This window comes from Ammospiza nelsoni, chromosome 2 (assembly GCF_027579445.1).
Source record: "Ammospiza nelsoni isolate bAmmNel1 chromosome 2, bAmmNel1.pri, whole genome shotgun sequence".
Classification (NCBI taxonomy): domain Eukaryota; kingdom Metazoa; phylum Chordata; class Aves; order Passeriformes; family Passerellidae; genus Ammospiza; species Ammospiza nelsoni.
This window is the reverse complement of record NC_080634.1, coordinates 102323072-102345525: the sequence shown is the minus strand read 5'-3', so window position 1 is coordinate 102345525 and position 22454 is coordinate 102323072. Positions and strand designations below refer to the sequence as shown.

General features: G+C 44.7%; 1 protein-coding gene across 2 annotated transcripts; it reads left to right on the top strand.

The window, feature by feature from the left end:
• Positions 1-785: 785 nt before the first annotated feature.
• On the top strand, positions 786-16451 carry ASB9 (ankyrin repeat and SOCS box containing 9). Of its 2 annotated transcripts, XM_059466494.1 has the most exons (8): positions 786-1101; positions 5706-5785; positions 6766-6873; positions 7947-8097; positions 8710-8844; positions 10167-10358; positions 13369-13535; positions 14689-16451. In XM_059466494.1, exons 1-7 carry the CDS (start codon positions 1008-1010, stop codon positions 13491-13493), a joined length of 885 nt encoding a protein of 294 aa, XP_059322477.1. In that variant the 5' UTR covers positions 786-1007; the 3' UTR covers positions 13494-13535; positions 14689-16451. The 2 variants fall into 2 exon arrangements, with proteins under 2 accessions (XP_059322477.1, XP_059322478.1); XM_059466495.1 differs by lacking the exon at positions 13369-13535.
• The last annotated feature ends 6003 nt before the right edge of the window (positions 16452-22454 follow it).

Here is a 22454-nt window from a genome sequence, read left to right as displayed (position 1 = left end):
TAACACCCTGTCTCCATTGTCTAACAATGTCCTAAAACTGATGTGCTGAAAATAAAAAAAAACTCTTTTCACTAGTCTAGATTGTCCAGTGTTATCCATATCTAGACGTAATTACCGCAGCCCGTAGTTTCCTCAGTAAGCGCGAACTCTTGACATAAATTCCCACATATTCCCCGAACCCGGGCACAGAGCCGTGCCAAACCCTGCCCGGGGACAGAGCGGCGCAAACCGTGCCCGGACAGAGGGGCAGAGGCGCGCAAATCCTGCCCGGGGACAGAGCGATGCAAACCCTGCCTGGGCACAGAGCCGTGCCAAACCCTGCCCGGACAGCGGGGCAGAGCTGTGCAAACCCTGCCCGGCTGTGCAAACCCTGCCCGGCTGTGCAAACCCTGCCCGGGCAGCGGGACAGAGCTGTGCAAACCCTGCCCGGGCAGCGGGACAGAGCTGTGCAAACCCTGCCCGGCTGTGCAAACCCTGCCCGGGGACAGAGCTGTGCCAAACCCTGCCCGGGCAGCGGGACAGAGCTGTGCAAACCTTGCCCGGCTGTGCAAACCCTGCCCGGGCAGCGGGGCAGAGCTGCGCCTGCCCGTGGCTCTCCCTGCGCATCCCCTGCAGGCAGAGTTTGCTCAACTAGTTGAACTGGCTCTTTCTGTCTCGTATTTTTGGCAAACTAAGAATTTCCTTCCTGATAAAAAATGAGCGGCGGGCGCCCCGATTGGGCGTCGCGCTGGAGAGGATGTGACATCAGGCCCATCTCTCGCTCGGCCGGGTCGCTGGCTGCCGAGCCCGGGAGCTGCTGCGGCAAATCCCAGCCCAGGTGCTCGGGTTCGTGCCCGGGGAGCTGCCGGCACCACGGCCCGGCCGCCGCCAGCGCTGCTCGCCTCATGCGGGCACGGTCTGCGCCAGGGAGCGCTCCGGCCGCTGGGGGCTCGCCGGGAACGATGGAATTTGAACTCTGGGAACCGAGCGCAAAGTGAAAAAACAGCGGCTGAGCAGACAGGGCTGAGATGGCTGATGAGAGAACAGATCAGAATGCCAGCAAGCTGCACGGAGCTGGAGGCCAGGCGTGTGTAGCAGCGCCGGGTGCCCCGCGGATGAGGGGTAAGTGACACCAACTGGGGACAGGGCTCTGCCCTGCCCGAGACAGCAAGGGACAGGGACAGGCTGCAGAGCTGCTGCTGCTCCTGTGTCCTGCTTCGGTACAGGAACTCAGTCCGCCCCACAAAACACCCCCATGCCTTTGTACTTCTGAGGGGATTTTAAAAAGCTATTTCTGTTTGGTATTGAAATTTTGGTTGTTTTCCTATCGTGTCATAGGAAAGAGTGGCTGGTTTTGTACTGCGTTTTGTGCAGGCAGAAACGAATGCAGCACTTGGAACACAGCACGCTGAGAAAAAAGTTGAAATGTGGCGTGTTTGACTTAAATTAGTCCCAGCAGGAAGCTCAGCACTGGCTCAATTCCTTCTTTTTCTTTTTCTTTTTCTTTTTCTTTTTCTTTTTCTTTTTCTTTTTCTTTTTCTTTTTCTTTTTCTTTTTCTTTTTCTTTTTCTTTTTCTTTTTCTTTTTCTTTTCCTCTTTTTTCCTTCCTCCTTGCTTTCCTTCTTTCTTTTGATTATTTTAATTTTTGCTTTTCCTTTTTGTCTTCTCTTCTTTTTTTTTTTTCCCTTTATCTTTTATCCTTTCCCCTTTCAGATGAACAGATCTAAGTGTTGTTTGAGCTGAGCCTCTTGGGTTCTTCTGCAGTGGCATTGCTGTGACCAGTGCTGTTGTGTTTTATGCACATAATAGTGAGCAGTTACTCAGACAAATGGCCTCACTCCAGTCATTGCTCTGTGTCTGGCCCAGAGCCATTGAAAATATGACACGGTAAAAAAAGACAAGTAATTTAACTTCATATCCTGAGCTGGATGTGTTCAATGTGGCTCTGTTTCTGTGAAGCTACTCCTTCATCTAATGCCGAGTGCAGATGGAATGAGGTAAATTCAGAAAATGTGACTTTATGCTATCCTTGCTCTTTTTATGGGCTGTTCTGGATGTTTCCATTAATACCAAGTTGAAAATTAAGAGCATAAAACCAAAATGCAAGGCTGACCAGCCTATCTGCAGTGTAGCTGGCCTGCCCTTGTGTGTGCCACGTACGTACAGCCTGAGGCTGGGGTGGGCAGGAAGGCACAGCAATATTATTATTAACAGTGTGAAATAGAACCAGTGCACACTGGAGATGAGCTCCAGAAAAATGGAGGGTTGAAGGAGGGAATCCCACACGGCACAGTGCTGCACACAGATCATTTGGTCCTTTGAAAATCAAAGTTCAGTCCATTCCTTTTGTGTCTGCCAGTTCCTCAGCAGAGTCAGTAAGCTCTGCTGGCAGTTTCCAGCGGGAATGTATTTGGCTCAGGCTGTGTATATCACAAACTTTAAGGGACAGCCTTTGAGTATGAATAATACCATTTGTAATACTGTTCTGTATAAAGCTTTAGGATTTTGTATCTGCAAATATGAGTGCAAGAGCAAACCTGCACTGGAAGGACTTAAGAGCGCCTTTCAAGTTGCACTGTGCGTGAGAGGCATGGGAGGAAACCAGCCTGGGGACAGGCACGGAGGGTGGAATGCCCTCACATGGTCAGAGGTTGGGAAAAGTTGCTTCAGCCATCACCACAAAAAGCAGTGCTCTAGAAAGGTCCTGTGAGAGCTCTGTTGTGCACAGGGAGCAGTCAGAATTTGCATGTGTGCATGGTTATTGCTATGAGATTCCCTCTGTGTACACCACCCTGCCAGTGTCACGTGCCTGAGTGATGGCAATGCCATCAAATATGACAAGAGGTTTAATGTAACCCTGGGCTGGCTGGAGTTTGCTGCAGTGGGAGGGGAGCTAGGTGACCCAAAGCCACTGAAAGCCAGAGGGATTTGGATGTCTAGATACTGAACTCCTGGGGTCTGACTCAGCCTCCCTGTGGACTGAGGTGTTGGTAAAATTCAAATTTGGACAAATCATCTTGTTTCTTTGTGGAAGAGCAGTTGTACCTGTTTTTGACAGTGAGGAATCCTTATTGCAGTGGTGGTACATACAGTGAACAGATGTGTCCCCCACATACACTGGCCTTGCTACTCCATGTGCAGCTCTGGTGGCAGAGTGCTCTGGGCACATTCATGAAAGTCACTGGATCAGGATTTTGAAAGCCCATGGTCAGCTGGAATTGACATTTGCTTAGATCTTAATCAAATACAATACAGATCTTTTAAATGCTGACAGTGTGCCTCTTCTGAAGTGTAAAAGAGGGCAGTGGGACACGGAAATCCACTGCAGCCTTTCTCCTCTTCCAGGCAAGAAACTTGAGTTCCAGCCTGGAGCAGGCAGAAAATAGAAATAGGGTTATTTGCCAGGAGGTGATGCCTTGGGTCAAGAAACTGGGGAAATTTCCATTCCTTCCAGGAGGTTTGCCTGCCTGGCATTGCTTCAGGTTAGAGGTGTTTGCTGGATATAGAGGTAGGGCAGGAGAGACCTCAGCCTGGGGCTGTGCAGATCTGGCAGCAGATCTGGAATTCTGCCATCACAATTAGTCATCAGTCATTCCTTCAATCCTGCTCCTCCCAAGGTATCCAAGGCTGGTGTGATGGACTCCCAAGGGACACCATGGGGCTCCACTTCCACCTAGGATAAAACTCTTGGTTTCTCTCAGTTACAGAACTCCCAAATAGATTATGTGTTAGCATATATCTCTTTGATTTTTCACTGACATCTATTTTTAATGCTTATATGGTCAATCTTTTAATTCACTGTTAAAACTTGGAAACTTGCAAGCCAATGGCCAGTCCACAGATGGCTGGTCTGGCTCTTTTTAGAGTTTCAGCAGAAAGCTATCTTTTCTCAAGCAAGGACTGAATGGATAAGATCCACACGTGGATATGTCCCTCTTATATCATCATGACATGATGGCATCATAAGTTGGTACAGTGCACAGGTTGGTACAGGCACAAACGCCTGCCAATATTTGTGTGGCCAAAAAAAGTTCCAATTGCAGCTCAAATAACTTGTATTTCAATCTAGATTTTTAGAATATCTATAAACATACTTCCCTTACAACTCATGCAGTTTAGCCAATGGCTTTAGTTTCTAAATGGGAAAAGCTTTTTGCATACCCTGGAAACACAACTGACTGTAACACAGGCAGGACCAGCAAGAACAACAGCACAGTCAGATAAGCATCAATTTGACACACATCACTTAGAGCAAAGCTGGTTTAGTCAGTTAATCATTCTGTGCTTTAATAATTGTAGCCCAGTTTTGCTGTCCTTATGAACCAGAAACCACAACTTCCAGAATTGGCTGTCCATTTGCTAAAGCCAAAGGATGTTTGGAAACCTCATGAAGCTGTAACTGTTGTGGGATGCAGCCCATGGAACATAGAAGGAGGCAGGCAGAGCTCAAATGATGCTAATAACAGAGAATACTGATTTCTTTAAAAGCTAATTCATAGATTCATAGCCAGGTTTAGATTGGAAGGGACCTTTAAAGGTTATCTAGTCCAACACCCCTGCAATGAGCAGGAACACCTTCCACTAGACCAGGTTGCTCAGGGTCCCATCCAACCTGACCTTGAATCTTTCCACAGATGGGAATCTCCCACCTCTCTAGGCAACCTGTTCCATTATTTCACACCACCACATTTTTATGTCTGGCCTAAATATATCTTACTTTAATTTAAAACCTGTATGATCATCAGCTTATGTGTAAACATTCTTTTAAGGAATTATAGTGGCTTATTAGGGTTTTTTTACTGAAGGCAGACTTCCTACTGTTAAGGATTCCATTCCATGCATGTGCTCTAATATGGTTCCTGAGAACCTCAGCAGCTCAGCCAGCAAATTGGCCACTGGAGTATTCTCTGTAGTTAGTGACAGGAGAGTGGGACATCCCCCAGAGAACAGCAAAACATCTTTCCACAGGAAGCTGTGTGAAATGTGAACCCTCTGTAAAGGCTTCCCTTCCCTCCCAGGGGGAACCTGGGACAGTGACACAGAGCAGACACTGGGTTTAGAGTGCTGGGATGTAAATATCTCCCAGAGGGATTATTGCTGTCAGCTGGTTATGAGCCATAAAATCTGTAATACTGAAGATCTCCCTCTATTAATATTTGCACAGTGTATACATGCTGTACCTCACTTGGTGTTTCAGCAGTGCAGAGAACACAGCTATTACTTAGAATGCCCCTCTCATAGCAAACACTGAAAACTGAAAGACAGAATCAACAGGTAGCACAATTTTTCTCCTTGTACTTTGGTCCCTTCTCTTGCCAAGTGTTGTTTACTCTAGTCCAGCTCTGAGCAGGGGTAAATGACTGACCAGCCAAACCCTCTTCAAAACATATTCCTTTTGAGATAATTGGTAAAATGTAATAAGTTTGTGACCAAAAAAAAAGGCACTGGGAATAATTCAGAGAGAGGGACAAGCTCAGCCAGAGCCAGGTGATGTTCTGCAAATCCCTCTCCTGTCTTCTGGAGGGAAATGCTGCTGCACAGTGCAAACATGGGATGAGTTAAAATGCACCAGAGGGAAACCATTTTCTTGTCTGTCTCCCTCACAGCATCTGCTCCAAAGAAATCTTGGCAGCTCCAATAAAGTAGAAGGGAGGTCACACAGTTGAAGTAAAGTATGCTAATGAAATAGAGTTTTTAGCCTTTTTCCTGTCTTTATTTTTGTGCAGACTTTGTTTCAGACTGGTCTCCTTTACATGATGCTGCTATCCATGGGCGTCTGCTTTCCCTGAAGAAGCTCATTGAACAGGTACCTCTCCCCTGGCTTCATGTGGTCTCTGCAGGGTTTGTTCTGTGGATGAATGTTCAGCACTCTGTGCTTTACTGTGAAACTTCAGGGTGAGAGAATTGTGTTAACCCGGCCACAGAGAAATCTGCATGCAACAGGCTTTTCTTTCCTACAGTCAGTTCCTTGCCCAGCACAAGCTTTGTGCACTGATTTGATGATGCGCTGAGCTATCCTGGGTGATATGTTAACTGTGGCAGAGGTGATGGGATCACTGGGATCTCTGGATGGCCAAGGGCAGCTCCTCTGCACCTCCTGTGTGTGCCTGTGAGCAGTTTTGGTGCCCAGCTGAGGGGCCAGCTCTGGAGCCAGTTGTGGGTCTGCCTGAGGCTTCAATTCAGTCACCAGACATTTGTTTCTGAAGTGCCTCAGCATATCCCTGGTCCCTCCAGAAGGTCAGGGATAGGTAGAAGTGATTTCTGAACCTCACCACTTTGTTTCTTCAAAATTCCTGGGTTTAACCTGTGAAGGAGGTAATGGAAAGGGAAGGGGCGTTGGAGACTCTTCCAGCTTAGTCTTCTGGAGCACCAGGATTGTTAGAAACAAAAGATCCTGTGGAATCCAACCAATGTTTCTGATGCATTTCTTCCCTTCAGTGGCTGCCTCGAGGCAAAGAGCAGAAAATACTTCAAGAGCATTTCAGGATTCCAGCCAGTCAAACAACCACAACATATTGTCCCATTGGACAGTGCACTCAGGTTTTGTGCTGGTTTTCAGGGTGTGCAAGGCATGGCCTCAGGTATGCTCTGCCAGTGTCCACTCCAGCCGAAACATCACAGCCCCTTCATCCCCTTCATCTCTTACTTTGTGAGAGGAATAGCTCCAGGCAGCTGGGGAAGGTCTGGTTACATAAGGCTTTTAAAGAAGAGGTTTTTTTTAATTGTGGATTTTTATATGAGGGTTTTAGTAGTTGGTTGTAATGATATTTTCCATTATCTTACCAGGGGAATGATGTCAATCTTGTTACAGCAGACCAGGTGTCTCCTCTCCATGAAGCCTGCTTAGGGGGTCATGCTGCCTGTGCTAGTGTCCTGCTAAAACATGGTGCTCAGGTGAGTAGGTGATGGACAGACCACCTTCTCCAGTGTTAGATGTCGTATTACCACACTTTAATGCCATGTGATGTCATGGCAGAGTATCTCTGTGATTTACATTCTGTACTTAGCTCTGCTTAAGGTACTTATGACATGCACTTCCTAATAAATCAATCCAAAAAGCACAGATATAAGCAACAATTATTATTGTTCTTTAGATGAGGATGAAATGTTCTCATCTTTCACAAGAACAAGGGGAAGTTCATCTTGCAAAGTGTTTATAATTCTGCAGCAGTAAAGAGTGTGTTTTGTTTTATGCACACATTAATCTTATTGGTATCAATACACATACACAGAATCTTAAGTAGAGGCATAGGAATGTTAGGTTCCAATTTTTTGTCCTAACATTTTTTTTGTTAGGACAAAAAAATGGGAAGAAAATGGAAACAAGATGCAAGTAAAATGGTGTCTCATGTCCACTACTTTTCAAGTTAACTTGAAAATTATAGTGAATAAGAAAATTAATTCATACATACATTACCTTCCTAGATTTTACCTTTCAGTTTAAAATTTAAAAAAATAAATAAAAAATAAGGACGGGTTGCACACTTTCAGCCAAAAATGGACTGTTTCAGGAGAGGGCTATGGGTAGGTATGTTTCAGCTAAGATAACTGAGAAATGGTAATACATTTAGCTTGGTAACTCCTGAGACTCCTGAGAGACCCTGGAGTGGCCCTGATAGTTTTTTTTTTTTGGGGGGGGGGGGGGTGTTGGGGGGTGTTGGGTTTTTTTGATTGGTTTTTTTTTGGGTTTTTTTTTTTGGGGGGTTTTTTTTTTGGTTTGGTTTGGTTTGGTTTTTGGTTTTTTTTTTTCAGTAGGAGAGACTTGGGGGCAATTAAAAAAATTGCTTTTTTAATGATCATTTTAATGAAAAGTTGTAGTTTTCAGAAGCACTGGGGAGTTTTGCCATGGAGTTAAATAAAGAATATCGAAACCCCCATTTTCTGCTGAGAAACTGGTTCATTATCATCAGTTCTGAAATACCAAGAAGACAAAAGTCTTGCTGGATTTCTGTGTTATTTTCCCCCAGGTGAATGGAGTGACTGTTGACTGGCACACACCCCTGTTCAACTCCTGTGTCAGTGGCAGTGTGGCTTGCTTGAATTTACTGCTGGAGCATGGAGCCAGCCTGCAACCACCCTGTGACCTGGCATCTCCCATCCACGAAGCTGCTAAGAGAGGTAACCCCACAGCATCAGCCTCCTTTCCATGCTGCTAGCACCGCTGAAGTGGAGGAGGGAGATAAAGAAGATCTTTATTACTGCCAATTAGCAAGGCATTTTACATGACCCAAACCAAGAAAATCTTGGTCTGGGTCATGTAAAATGCCTTGCTAATTGGTCTCATCATGAGGGGTGCAGTTCTTCCCACCCCTGTTGCTCCTCAAGGGCAGGTCAGCTCAGCTATCAGATCCTCTGAGTTCACCTGGAAGGGAATGCAGTGTCCAAATCGTGCAGTGCCTGCAACGTGGACATTTGAGGGAGATGTCTGGATAGCTTCAAAAGGAGTGGAGATAACCATGGAGTGATTAATCTCATCTTCAATAGACATCTGAAATGAGTGAGATAAAATGTGAGGGCTTTAGCCTGTGAGGCTTTAGCCTGCTGTGCTGAATGTGGCTTTTCAGCTCCTGTTTTGCTGGCTGCATCCATTGGAGTGGATCAAAGTATTACACTACCACCTCTTGACAAAACATTGAATCTTTGCCAAACCACACTGCTGCAACAGAGAATTTGCTGCAAAAAAAAAAAGCCTGATCTCTGTGAGTTGACTCTTCCTTTATCCCTTTTAAGGTCATGTGCAATGTGTTGAACTCCTTGCGTCCCGTGGGGTGAATATAGATCACAACATCAAGCACCTGGGTACTCCACTCCATGTAGCATGTGAGAACCAGCAAGTGAGCTGTGCCAAGAAGCTGCTTGAGTCAGGTAAAAACAAAAATAAAGAATGGTGTGCTTTCATTTCCTGCAACATCTATCTTTGGATTATCTTTGCATCAAAGATTTAGGGGAGCTCCTGCTTTGGGACCAGGAAATGTTTCACTCCTAAGAGCAGCTCTGGTTAAATGTGGTAGCAGGGGGATGAGGAATTTAGCTTGATAGCTCACAGCAAAATGATGGGTGATCCTGGATTTCACATGGCTGATTGTGCATGAAACAAGATGTCCTTTCCAGTGTCTGTGCATGTGCGGCTGTGGTTATTTGAAGTGAACTGGAAGACATTTTATTTTAATTTTTTTTTACCTCCTCTTTACCTAAAACAATTGACTCAGCCATCTTTACATAGTATTTCTGCAAACATGTTTTGATTTCCAACGAGTTCATAAAAAGTGGGAGACATTTCCAACACAGAAGAAGGTTCAGCGCTATATCCTTTGCCTCACACAAATGCTTGGGTAATTACACAAAACCATTTCTTGTTATCTACTGTAGTACAGGTCTTCTAGCCAAAGGGACCATATAACCTAAAGTAGCCACATAGCTGGTACAAAAATGATGGACCGACAAAGCTACTTTAGAAAAAAACAAGCACAAATCATGAATTATGACATTTTAGCAGGTCACTGTTTAGTACAGTGACCTTTTTTGGGAAGAAGTCAAGTAAAAATTAATTGAAATATTTTTAATTTAATCTAAATTAAATGTTTGGCAACTATTTTTTCTGCTGAATTTTTCTGCTGCCTCCTGTATATGGGAATGGGTACTCTAAAAATATTATAGTTTTGAATTATTTCTGCAGCTCACCTTTCTTAGGGTGTTTTAGGAGCCGTTAATCCAGGGTAATGAATGGGGGAGCTCTCATCAGGGGTGCTTATGCCCTCTTTGACCAAGGACCTCTGGAATTTTTCCATCCTCACATTTTTCCCCTAACAGATACTTTTTGGAAATCCCACAAGCTTAAGCCTCCAGTACAGAGCATGTTGAAATCCTGCATTTATTTTAAGAGATGGGAAGCAGAGGTGGTCCATAGGTGGAACTACACCTCTGTCTTGCTCCAAGATACCCTTGGGCTGGGCTGCACCATTCCTCTGGGATCATTTTCCTATTCACAGCCCCACTCCTCAGCCAGTGAGAGTTGTGCTCGTGCCAGCTGTAGCACCAAGCCCCAGCGTAAGGGAGCCCAGCTCTGGGTGCAGGCTCCAGCACTTGTGTGTTACTCAGAGAAGTAGCAGCTGGTGCAGGGAATGCAAATGGGCTGCTGTGCAGGCCTGGGTGTGTTCTCACTGTTGTTTGCCCCTCCTGTTGTTCAGGAGCAAACGTGAACAGCGGCAAGGGCCTGGACTCCCCTCTGCACACGGCTGCCAGGAGTTGCAGCATGGAGCTGGTGAAGCTGCTGGTGGACTTTGGAGCAGACCTGTGGCTGAAGAATGCTGAAAACAAGAGGCCAGTGGACCTGGTCCCACCTGGCTGCCCTCTGGGCCAGCTGTTCCTGCAGAGAGAAGGTGCCCCTTAGAACCTGTTTTAGGGAAAACCCACACAGACTGCTGCACAGGGCTAGGCTGTTCCAGGCTGCTAGTGCTAGGAAACTGGGAATAACTGAGCTTGCCTCCATTTGCTGACTAGGGACATTGTTCAAGTGCCAGAATATAGTGGTGAACTGACAGTGACAACCATAACAAAAATAACCCATCCTGAACCTCCAGATTTTTAATCTTCTGCATCAGGAAGCAATCATCTTGACCTTGCCATTTAATGCAAAATAGAGTTTAGGGTGAATAAACAAGCAAAAGATGCCTTATAAATTAATGGTAGCTTTTTAAAATTGCCTAAAGCTTTGAATTTAGTCAGAATGTGTCAGTTCCCTTGTGTCAGACAGCAGTAGACCCAGGAGTGTTCCATGGGGTATGCTGACAAATGCAGGCAGCAAATCACCTCTGATGGGAATTAAGGCTAGGTAGGGAGGATGAGGTTTGGGATCTCTGGATATACAGTAGATCAGATATAGTAGGTCAGTTTTGTCTCAGCACAAATGCATAAATGCAGATTTGCAAGCAAAAAAAATTTAATGCATGAAATACTAGAAAAGGTATATTGAACATGGGTTTTAATTCTTTGTCCTTTGCTTTTATTCTTGGGCCAAACTGTTACATAGAAAAAGTATCTTTAAAATTAAAGGCTACATGATTTTTTTTTAATATTAAGGGAAATTGCACAGGAATTATATATTGATATTCAATTATACACTAGACTTTCTCTAAAGACCAAACATGTGCTGAATAATAACAGCAGTATCAAACCATAAGCTTAAAATTTAGGAAGATTCTATTTCATACTTTTAAATTAATAGTTTCAGGTAATTTTATTTTATTGATTATGAAATCTTTAATGAATTATGGAGAAAAATGTTACTTATTATTGAGGGAAATTAGAGTGAGATCCATAGTGTCTACTCGTTTTTATACTTGCGTTCTTCCTTAGATATTCTCAGTCAGTCAGCAAGCTATATACATTACTAAATAATCTGAATTTTCATTGTTTTAAAAAAATTGATGATTTGTTTAAAACAGTTACACATTGATGACATTGTTGCCACGGAAAGGTAAAATTGGAATAGCAAAGTGATGAATCAGGCCCTGCTTGAAAAAGTAACATGAAAGTTGCATGGAAGCAACTGTGCTGTGCATGTTATGCATGAGCAAAGGATATTTGGTTTCCCAGCCTAATCTATGGCACACAGAACAGTGATCTCTTTGAGTTCCAGTCCGTGCTGCATTCATTTCCTGACTCCTGTGGCACTGCATGTGTCCTGTTTATTTCAGATAGAAAAACATTTCAGGCACGCCCTGTGCTTCTGGCCTGGAACACTGCTCAGGCTGAGCTGACAGCATGGGCAGTGAGGACCTTTCTAAGTGAAATTCAGCAATCAAAATCAGAAACAATAAATGCCTGGAGGAAATTTTCCTGTGGAATAGTGGTTTTTCTGATGTTCTCCAAGGTGCCCTTCTTTGAGTGGGGTCATGCCTGTGGACAGCTGATGTCTGGCTGCTTTGGCTGGCTGAGCAATTGTGATCTGGCAGAGTGGTGCAGGAGCTGCTCTCCTCCATGCAGGCTCCTCTGCCCCCAGAGCCAGCTGCTGGAGCCCTGCAGCCCATGGCCAGGCAGCCTGCAGGGAGAGTGTTTGGCCACCAGAGATGAGTTGTGAGTGTGCTGACCCAGTCACCCTCTCAGGACCAGCCCAGGGCAGGTGTAGTGCCTGTGGTGGTTCCCTTCCAGCAGTTCACTGTGCTGCTGGACCATCATACCTGCTTACATCTCAGGAACAGTCCTGTGTGGGGGTGGGAGAATTGGTTAATGCTCCAAAAATGTACTGTGTGCTTGTGTTTGCAAAATATTTTCCAGTGTAGTGTAACTGCTTGTGTTTTGATAAGTCTTCATGTTTTGGGCTTGGTTGTTTTTTCTCTTAATGGAAGCTTTTGTTTTTTTAGTGAGATGTTTGCAGGCAGAGCCTTTATCTGTGGGATCAGAGTCAAGCACAAGTGCAGAGTGATACTGCAATAGTTTAACTAGCTTGCCTTGTTTTTTACCCAAGAAGAGGGTAACAACTCTCATGCTGCCTCCTAGCAGAAGGTGCAACCCTTGTGATAGCACAGCAGCTTTCAGCCTTGCAGAGCTGCTGGAAGTGTTGTGTCCTGCAGGAGGGAAGTGTCAAAAGCTGTTCAAAGCTGCCACCTCACTGCATTTTTGTTGTGGCCTCCCTTCCTTCCTTCTGCTCTGCAGGAGAGAGAGCACCTAAACTGCCCCTTCCCAGCTCACCTCCCTCTTGCTCTCTGCAGTGTCCCTATCATGTTCTCCCCATTCCCTGCATCCAACCCCCTCATTGGTGCCCATCTTTTACCTGCCCTCCCCTCCCATAGCCCCTGCCCCCCTACACACTCATCACCCCTGTGCAAACCATGCTCTGCAGAGCTGAACACTGATGGGTGCTGCAGGTAGAGCTTCATATAGGATCCTCCTCTTCCTGAAAAGGATTTTCACTTAGATTTTTTTACAAAGTGACAAAGATTCTTCAACAGGGCTCCCATCTATCAATGTGGGACCAGTTCACCTGGAAGGTTTAAATAAAGAACTATAAAGTGCTTCTTTTGCTATGTGTTCATCATCACTGTTATGAAATATGCCTCAAGAAAGCAGTGGAGTGAAAGCTTTGATCTCACTGGGGAGGTGAGAGGAGGGAACGGCTTTTAAAGTAGCATCAATCATCTCTTCTCAGACAGTACAAACATTTGTACAGCTTAAAAGGGAAAGGCTGATGCTTGAGTAATGACAGAGTGACGAGGCAAGGACTGGATTGCAGGTAGGCAGGTGTCCTTTGGGGGATGCAGGTTTGACTTTTCACTGCTGAGTGTGAAAACCTGGTGAGAGGCAGGAGGTGGTTTGCGCAGCTGCTCTTTCAGGTTTATAGTCTTGGTATTATAAAGCCTTGTGTGTAACCTGTCCCTGGATCTCTCTCAGGGCCACTGTCCTTGATGCAGCTGTGCCGCCTGTGCATCAGGAGGTGCTTTGGACACCAGCAGCATCAAAAAATAACTGGACTTCTCCTCCCAGATGAGCTGAAACATTTTCTTCTCCACATTTGAGCCTTTTCATGTTGAAAACAGTGCCTTTAATAACACAACAAGGTTTGTGGACTTTTTTCATCACTAGTGTTGCCAGTATTTGCAATGATAATTTATGGCAATTTTTAATTTCCAGTAAAGCCCAGGTCAAAGAAGCACAGGACTGACCAACTTGCTCAGTCACCAGTGCCATCACCCCCACCAAATCCATTTGAAAAGGAACAATCCTGCATGGTGGAACTTGGAAATGTGATGTGAGGGCACCCTTGAAAGCACAGAAAATTAGTGTAACAATTTAAAATAGATCTCCTGATTCTCTGGCACAATTTCACAGGTCTTGTGGTTGACAAGCCCTTAGAAAGAAAACACATATCCAGCCCAGCAGTAACAGCATTTCATGTGAAGATGAGGCACATCAGGAGAACTGCAGAAAGCTTTCTCTGTAAGCAGTGCTCACGTGCCTGTCACCACGAGGAAGGGGAGGGAACCCAAGTGAACCCAGCTGCCAAGCAAGGAGGGCCCTGTGGCAGAAGTTATTTATTTTCTAAGGGTATCACGCTGCCAGCAGATAAGCACCAATCAGCAATTATTTGCATTTAGGCCAGCATCTGAAAGAAGCATTTCTGCCCTGACAGCAAATATGTCACTGCTGATGGCAGCCCCATACAGTGCAATAGTAGCGGGGCAAAAGTTTTTAATCATCCAATAAAGAAAATTACTCCTGATACTTTGAGACATAGAAGACACTTCAGAACTACCCATTTTCTCCTTGCAGCATATTAATTTTTAAGGACACAGGCTAACAGGCTATCAGTAGCAAGCATTGAGTACTCTTCTTTTCTGCTCTGAAAATTAGGTGGTATTTCCTAAGCATTTTTCAGCATGCATCAGAAAAACAACAGCTTCTAGACCCCTTCTCCACCCAAGAAAATATTAACAGTGAGATAATTTTTTTTCTTTCTGAGAGAGCTGCTACCTCATTCAGAGCATTTTCCATGGGAGTGGTAATAATAATGCCTCTGATGTGTGGTCATAAAACAAACAATGAAATCAAAGTTCGTTCCAAATTTAAAAGCAGTGGGCAATTACTGCCCCCTGCTCATTTGCTGGGCAGTTGACTCAGTGTATGACATATGTAGTTCTTATTCCACTGAGGTCATAAGAACAATTATTTCCAGCTAAACATTAACACTGGGCATTTTTCTTTCCCTTTCAGAAATGGGTCCTGCTGCCACAAACCGAAGTGCAGTTGTGACCACTCTGCTCCCTTGGGTGCTCCCCTGGGGATATCAGCTGCCCGATGGATGTATCAGGGAGCAAGGATGCTGAGACTCCAGCTCTTCTTCCCATTGCCCTGTTTCCTTTTGAGGTCTAAACCCAAGTGCCTGTGCATCACCTGGGGCCAGCAGCATGCCCAGCACCCTGAGGGGCTTCCATGTCACCCCTGAGCTCAAGGGGCAGCCACACACTTCAGTGCTTCTGGAGATCCCTTTTCGCTTCTCTGTGGAGACTCTGTAAGAGAGGGCTGGGAGTGCAGAAGCTGCTGAGATCACTAACAGCAGCAATGAGAGATACAGAGCCCTCAGCTCAGGAGTGGAGAGACTGGCAGCCTTCAGATACATGAAAGCTGATTTTGGTGTTCACCAGTGTGAGCAGTGCCAGCCTGCCTTGTGCAAGGGGAGGGTTAGAGAGGAGAGGTCAAATGCTGCCTGGGTGCTGGTATGTGATGTAAATCACAATTCAAATCCTTGTCTGCTCAGCATGACTGCTGGCTATAGGTATCCAGTGTGATGGTTTGATTCTTTTGTGCTGACACATCACAGTTCTGTTGGATTTGTGGGACACTGAATTGTACCCTAATGGGACAAAGTGACACACAGAGCTAGATCTCTAACTCCTTTGGTGATAGAGACACTTGGGAATGTGTCACTTATCTGACCCAATTCATCACACATATTTGAGCCATGTAAAAATCAACTGGCTGGTTTAAGATGGATTTCTATATTGTTTTCCTCATGCCCAGAAAGAAAAGTAGACATCTGTTTTCACAGAGGTTAAATAAAAGCAGGTATCTGGGATGGGAAAGGTATATTCTTCTAAAATCACTGTCTTAGTTAAGCTGAATCTGCATTGAACAGGCAAGGAATGGACAGTGAACCTAGCGCTTAAATTTTGGACATTAAAGTTGCTTTGGTGACACAGTGGAAAAGCTGGAGATCCATCTCATTATATTCCAGATGATGAAGAAGATGATGAATATTTTTTATGTACTAATTTTACTTTTGCCTTTATGCATCTTATTTTGCAACTTCAGTCAATGGGTTTATAGGAGTAATTATAATACCAGGAGAAAATTGCTCTGAGAACCAGGTGAGGGTGCTGCTTCTAGTTTGCTTTTCTTATAAAAATTTCATGGTATGACTCTGTTTACTTGAACTTCTCTGCCCAAGTGGAATTAGGATGAATTCTGTATGCTCAGTTTGTATCATCTCTGTGTGTTTACTTATTTATTTTCATAAAAATTGTGGTCAACACTGGTGAATTGCAGCTTTATGCATCAACACTTATCCAGTTATAAACTGTAAAAGTACAAAATGCAAACTGAATAAGCTCTTTATAGGTGAGGTTTGGATTTTTTCTATATTTGAAACCATTAAAAATATAACGCAGGATTTAAATGATTGTCAGGAATATATTTAATCACATTCTTTCTTATTTTTATGTAAACAGTTTATTGGTAGTTAAGTCACAGAATTTTGTAGGATATTTTCTCAGAAATAAATATTTCATACTCTTTTGCTTGTTAATTTTTTTTCATTCAGTTTTTAAATGATAAGCCTAATTTTGTGGATTGACTGATACTATGGAGTTTTGAATTCTAATGTCTTGCAATCCCACCTGCAGGCAGGTAGTGAACAGAATATTTCCTTCAAATAAAACTATAGTAAATATGAGACTAAAATGAAAATACTGTACAAATCTTACCTTTTGTCGATGTTTTAATGTAGAGCTGGACTCCTGAAATTCCTTCTTTGCTCACTTGAGGGTTAGTGAAAAGGACATAGAAATTACAAAAAGGAGGAAAAGATGTAATTTTAGATGGTCACTGTCTTCAGCTTGGTTTTGGGTTTTTTGGGGTTTTTTTTAGGGTTTTTTCAGGTTGTTTTTGGTTTTTGGTTTTTATTTTTAATTGATTTGCATAAATTTATTTCTCCTGCCAGCTAAGCAAAAGGCACATGCAATGTTCTGGTGCTGCTGTGTGTTTGCACACAGCAGGAACCCTTTACTGGAAGTGAGTGTGGAGGTCCCGGTGTGGTCAGAGGCCCAGCAGGTGTCTGTCAGTGCCCAGGTGTGGAAGGACAGTCATTCCCTCTCCCTTGGATGCATCTCTGGGAGTCCCTGCCCTCAAAGAGCGAGGTCAGTGCCAGCAAATTGCTTTACAAGGGGATTTTTTCTGATGGATAGAGAGCTGCTTATGGAAACTGTGGAACTAAAAACACCTCAACAAAAGAAAACAATGGATTTAAGCAAGACAACAATCTTGTTTTATTGAAATATATCTGATTCAATAAATCTCTGCAGTTGCTAGGTGGGATCAGCCACATCCCAGGACACAGCTCTTCTTTCTGCAAAGGTCCACAGCTGTCCTGTGCATTCCTTTTTTTATATTTTCTCTTAACTGGAAAGGACAGACATGCAAATCTAGTAAATGTAACATACAGCTTTGGTGCATATTCAGAGAATGTCCTCTTGCCTGTCCACTGACATGAATTCTTCTGAAGATGACTAAGAAGGAAATAAATTTTACTTTACTAGCTAAACCAAATGGGACAGACTGGCTGAAAAATAGTAGGTTAGTGGTGAAAAAGAGAGTACTTTTATGCCTAATATGGGATATGCTTAATTCCCATCGGACTCATGTTCTTGAGAATCATGGGTCTGAAACTTTATGCTTCTGAATCCTCTTTTTCTTGCTTAACACATGCACTGTATTTGTCAAAATGGAGGCTGCCTTGCTCTGCAGTTCCAGCCTGAATCCTGCTGGCTTTGGATAAAAATTCCCAGGAGTTATTTCCATGTATATTGAGCAATTATTTGTCCTTCCTTGACACATTGCTCAGCTCACTGCTCCAAGGGATTCTCACTTTCATGCACCAGGCAACATTTGATGCAAAACTGTTCTCTAGCATACCTAGGGGAGTCCACTTTTCTTTAAAATGACAGCAGTGAACTATTGCTGGGAAGAAAAATGTTTCAAATTCTTACATCATTCAACACAGTAACCCTTACTGCATCCCTGCCTCGGTGCTGGAGAATACCTGGCTCATGTCACCCTGCAACAAGGTCTTGTCTCTTCTGTGCCAGGTGAAGCCTTTCCTTTCTGAACTACTTCCCTTTGCACTTTTAAAGGTCTTAGAACTCATTAACCATCCCTGATTCAAGTGACACAGCACTAGATTCGTGGCTTTAGTAAAATGGAGTTTGTAATCTGTCAGCTCTCTCACTTCACAAATTAAACTTGGAGTCTCTGCTGAGTCTACGGCTTTTGAAATCCCTGGAGCTTTTCTTTCTGTGGTTTGTAAAATGCAGCAGTAGCAGCTCTTAGTCTCATGAAAGCACTGACTCTGAATCACAGAGGTTCATACAGACCTTGGAAAGATGTTATGAATAGGACAAGTGTAGGGTTGTCCCATTGTCACTGAGACTGCGCTTTTTATTACCTTATTTTGAGGAAAGGGAGTTGCATTTTCTTTTTCTCTCTGATTAAATAATACCAGAACAGGAACAGTTGGTATTTCTGGGAATTTCTGAATGGGACAAAGCTCCCAGCAGCTGCTTTGCTCTCCCCAGGCCTCTCTGAAGGAGCATCAACCCTGCACTTTATTCAGCTTTTTCACCCTCTGGCCGAGCATGGTGGCTGAGACTGACAAACTCTTTGTTCCTTCCAACCCTTTATATATAATTTTTCCTACAAATTGGTAGGCAGAACCTTTACTTTTCAAAGTCTTTTCAATGAGGACTATGGACATCCCTTTCTGAAATAACTCCATTGATACCTATCATTTCAGAATAGGTGACCAGTGCATTTCTGCTCCTCAGATAATCATAGTGGTGGGCACAAGATGTGAGCATGTCCCAGCTGCACTGGGATTATTTCTATTCATTTGTCCCATAGAAAAGATGGAGCACTGCTCAGGATCTGGAAGTACCAGCTCAGTTTCTCTGTTCACTGACCAGTAGAGGGGGGTGGTTTTGTCCACAGCTCCCAGTCAATTTTTCAGTCGACAAAACAACCCTAAACAAAAACTTTGCCTCATAGAGCAAAAGTTAAGAGGTAGCCTTTTCTCTTTTCCAAACTAAAATTACTTTTATTTTTCTCAGACTAGAAAAAAAAACAAACACAACCCCATACACTTCAGTCCAAGTCAAGGAAATTGCTCATTTTTCTTGCAGGAACAGGAGAAAACACATGAAGAATATTATCTACCAGTATTGGAACATATTTGTTAGAGGTGATGGAAGCAACTTCAGATTCCCTCCTAGAATGCAATCAATTATTTCTCTATATTTGCTATCCCTGGTGCTTTGGAGATATATCCTTCTTGTTTTCAGTGAATCTAAACCTTCCTCTCCCAGTTTATCCAGCAAGACTCTATGACTTCAGTTCACTAATATCTTCTCACTGTGCCTCAGTATGTGAGAGCCTGAAACCAGACTTGGATTAGGGAATCTCTGGACAGGGACAGGAGCCACGGGTGACTGAAATGGGGTCATGGACAGGGGCAGGGAAGCCCAGGGGGCTGCTATGGGGCAGTGAGTGCTGGTGGTGCCCTCAGGGCTGGACATCTGGGTAACCATGCAAATTCTCAGCATCCAGGACATCCATGAGCATGGCAAGAGATCTATTAATCCACCAAATCTCTTTTGTATGCCTAATTCCCCTCCTCTTTGGTCTACAAGAGTTTCCAGTTAGTTTTACCTAAGAAAAAGAAGAATTGTTTCTTAATCTCTCTTCATTGCTCCCTTATAGTTGCCTCTCTCATCCCTCCCTCTTAGCTTCTTTCTCCCAGACCAGACTCCCAGCCTCTTTAGCCGCTCCATGGACAGAGGCCTTGGTGACCAAAACTCTGTGATCCTGTCCGTAAAACACACATCCCCTTAAATAAAAAGAGAAGCCAGAGCTACCTAATGCTTCTGACTTCTTTCCCTGAATGTTCTTTACTGATTTTGAGGTACTGGTCTGTTCTTTGCTCATGTAGTCAGACATCTTAGTCCAAAAGAAATACCTAGTATTCTAGGTATTTCTAGCATTTCTAGCATTTCTAGTATACTAGGTATTTCTAGAAATACCTAGTATTCAGCAAGCACCAGCTGTGTCTGAAGGCATTTTGCATATGCTCTCTACTTCCAGTTACCTCATTACATAACATTTATTGCAGTTTTCTTAAATGCCTATCCTGAATCCAAGGGGGACTGCTATGTGCAAAGCTCCAACAAAGGACATAGCACAGAGAGCTCTTTTCCTGAGGTATGAAAAAAGGGCTGTGCCAATCCCTGTGCACAGTCTGGACATTTTGTGTGTGCCTGGACAGCTGAGAAATGAACAGGCAAGGCATTTCTTTTAAGCATGACAAAGAAAAAGCCCCAAAACCCAAGGAACCAGGACTGAAAGACAGAACATTGCGATGGGATAGGAGTAACTGGACACATTTCTGGCTCGGATGACAGGTTGGGATCTGCTGTCTCGCCCTGCCACAGCAGCTCCTTCCTCAGCTGCTGGGCCGGGCCCAGGAACCCTCCTGGGGGTGGGAGAGCAGGGACAGAGAAGCGGCTGCAGCCCTGGGCACTGCCAGCCCAGCCTTGCTTTGGGCACTGCCAGCTCTGCCTTTGGGCACTGCCATCCCCACCCTGCCTTGGGCACTGCCAGCCCTCCTTTGGGCACTGTCAGCCCTGCCTTGGGCACTGCCAGCCCTGCCTTGGGCACTGCCAGCCCTGCCCTGCCTTGGGCACTGGCAGCCTCACCCTGCTTTGGGCACTGCCAACCCTGCTTTGGGCACTGCCAGCCCTGCCTTGGGCACTGCCAGCCCTGCCCTGCCTTGGGCACTGCCAGCCCTGCACTGGGCACTGCCAGCTCTGCCTTGGGCACTGCCAGCCCTGCCCTGTCTTGGGCACTGCCAGCCTTGTCTTGGGCACTTCCAGCCCTGCCTTGGGCACTGCCAGCCCTGCATTGGGCACTGCCAGCTCTGCCTTGGGCACTGCCAGCCCTGCCCTGTCTTGGGCACTGCCAGCCTTGTCTTGGGCACTGCCAGCCCTGCCTTGGGCACTGCCAGCCCTGCTTTGGGCACTGCCAGCCCTGCCTTGGGCACAGCCCTGCCCTGCCCTGCCCTGGGCACTGCCATCCCTGCCCTGGGCACTGCCAGCCCCACCTTGGGCACTGCCAGCCCATCTTTGCTCACTCCTGGACAGTGCCAGGCTCAGCCAGCAGATGGTATCACCGGCACACAGATCTGCAGAAAAGTTTTGCCAGAGCATAACCAGTGAAAAAAATCGAGCTAGAAAAGATGTGAGGGAGGGAATGCAACCTCAGGCTCACACAGACCCCAGAATCTCCCATCACTGCCATTTCTGCCTGTTAGTTGAGCAACTTTCCTTTTTTACTGTCCTACTTATGACCAACCTTTCTACATTGATTGTCTGAAAGTAACAGGATGCATACAGTGCTCAGAGTTTTTAATAGACTTAGCAGATAGGTTAACTGTACTTAATCCTTGTCATCCTTTTTTTTGGGGGGGGGCGGGGGTTGGGTTGGTTTGGTTGTTTTGTTTTTGGTTTTGGTTTTTTTTCCCCAATATCTAATGTGTTCTACCATTTATACATCCTGTTAAGAAAGCCCTGGAAAAGCCTGAAAAACATGACCTGTAATTAGAGGTGTCCAGGTGCCCTGCAGCACCCCCAGTCTTTGAAGGGTCTGCTTAGTTTTTACACAGCAGCTTGCTTAATATATTTTTCTTCTAACCTCCATTAGCACTTGACAGAAAAAAGATCGGTTCCAGAAAATGGAACATCCCTACCTAGTGAAATTACATATAATTAACCAATTAGAAAGAGAAATCTGTCTCAGTTTTCAGAATGAGTGCTTACCGGTATATAATACCTTTCAAAACCCCTTCTCTCTTCTAGGGAAATAATTACCGTTACTGGCTTTCTAATTTCACAGGCTGGCTGTTACCACTTTCTAGACAGCAGCTCTAAGCAAGAGTCCTTCCCACAATTCATTTTGGGTGAGAGTGATCCTTGGAGTCTTCTTCTAAAAGTCATGTAGCACAGAACTTTACAAAGCTATTTGGTGTCACAGCCAGGACTTGCCATGTCTGTGCCCCATGCTGTGCAGTGACTCTGATTTCAGGGAAATGTCTTATTTCCATGTCCTCTCTAAAATGTTTTTTTTTGTCCCATTTCCCACTGTCTGCAGCCCAGGAGATGTATGCATTGCATATGGCAATCTAATTCAGCTCCATGCCATAGAAATAAATACCCTCAGATGCTGCCTGCACATGGGCCAGGCCTCTCCAGGGTAATGCATGCTGTGAGTTATTGTGGCAGACTTTCACACGTCCTTGCAGATAAGGTAATTTAGAAAGACATCCAAGTGACTGCCCAGAGATGTGCAATTGCCTTTGCACAAATGGAGGCAGCTACTTTGACAGTGCTCTCATTTCTTTGAATCTTCTACAGGAGCTGCCTAGAAAATTGCAGCTATCAGTGAGTAAAACATTAGGGGGTAGGAATGGCATCACAAACTTGATGTGTTTGTGCTACTTCTGTTCAGCAAATTGCAGCTAGGAGGTGTAAATATATACGTGCACAGCTCCTTCACCCATCTCTTCTAGCTCCACAAAAGCCATGAAGAAAGGAGATATGAGCTTTGCTTTGCTCTCTGCCACCTGTATGCTTCTGGAATGCTTCTGTGAGAGGGGAATG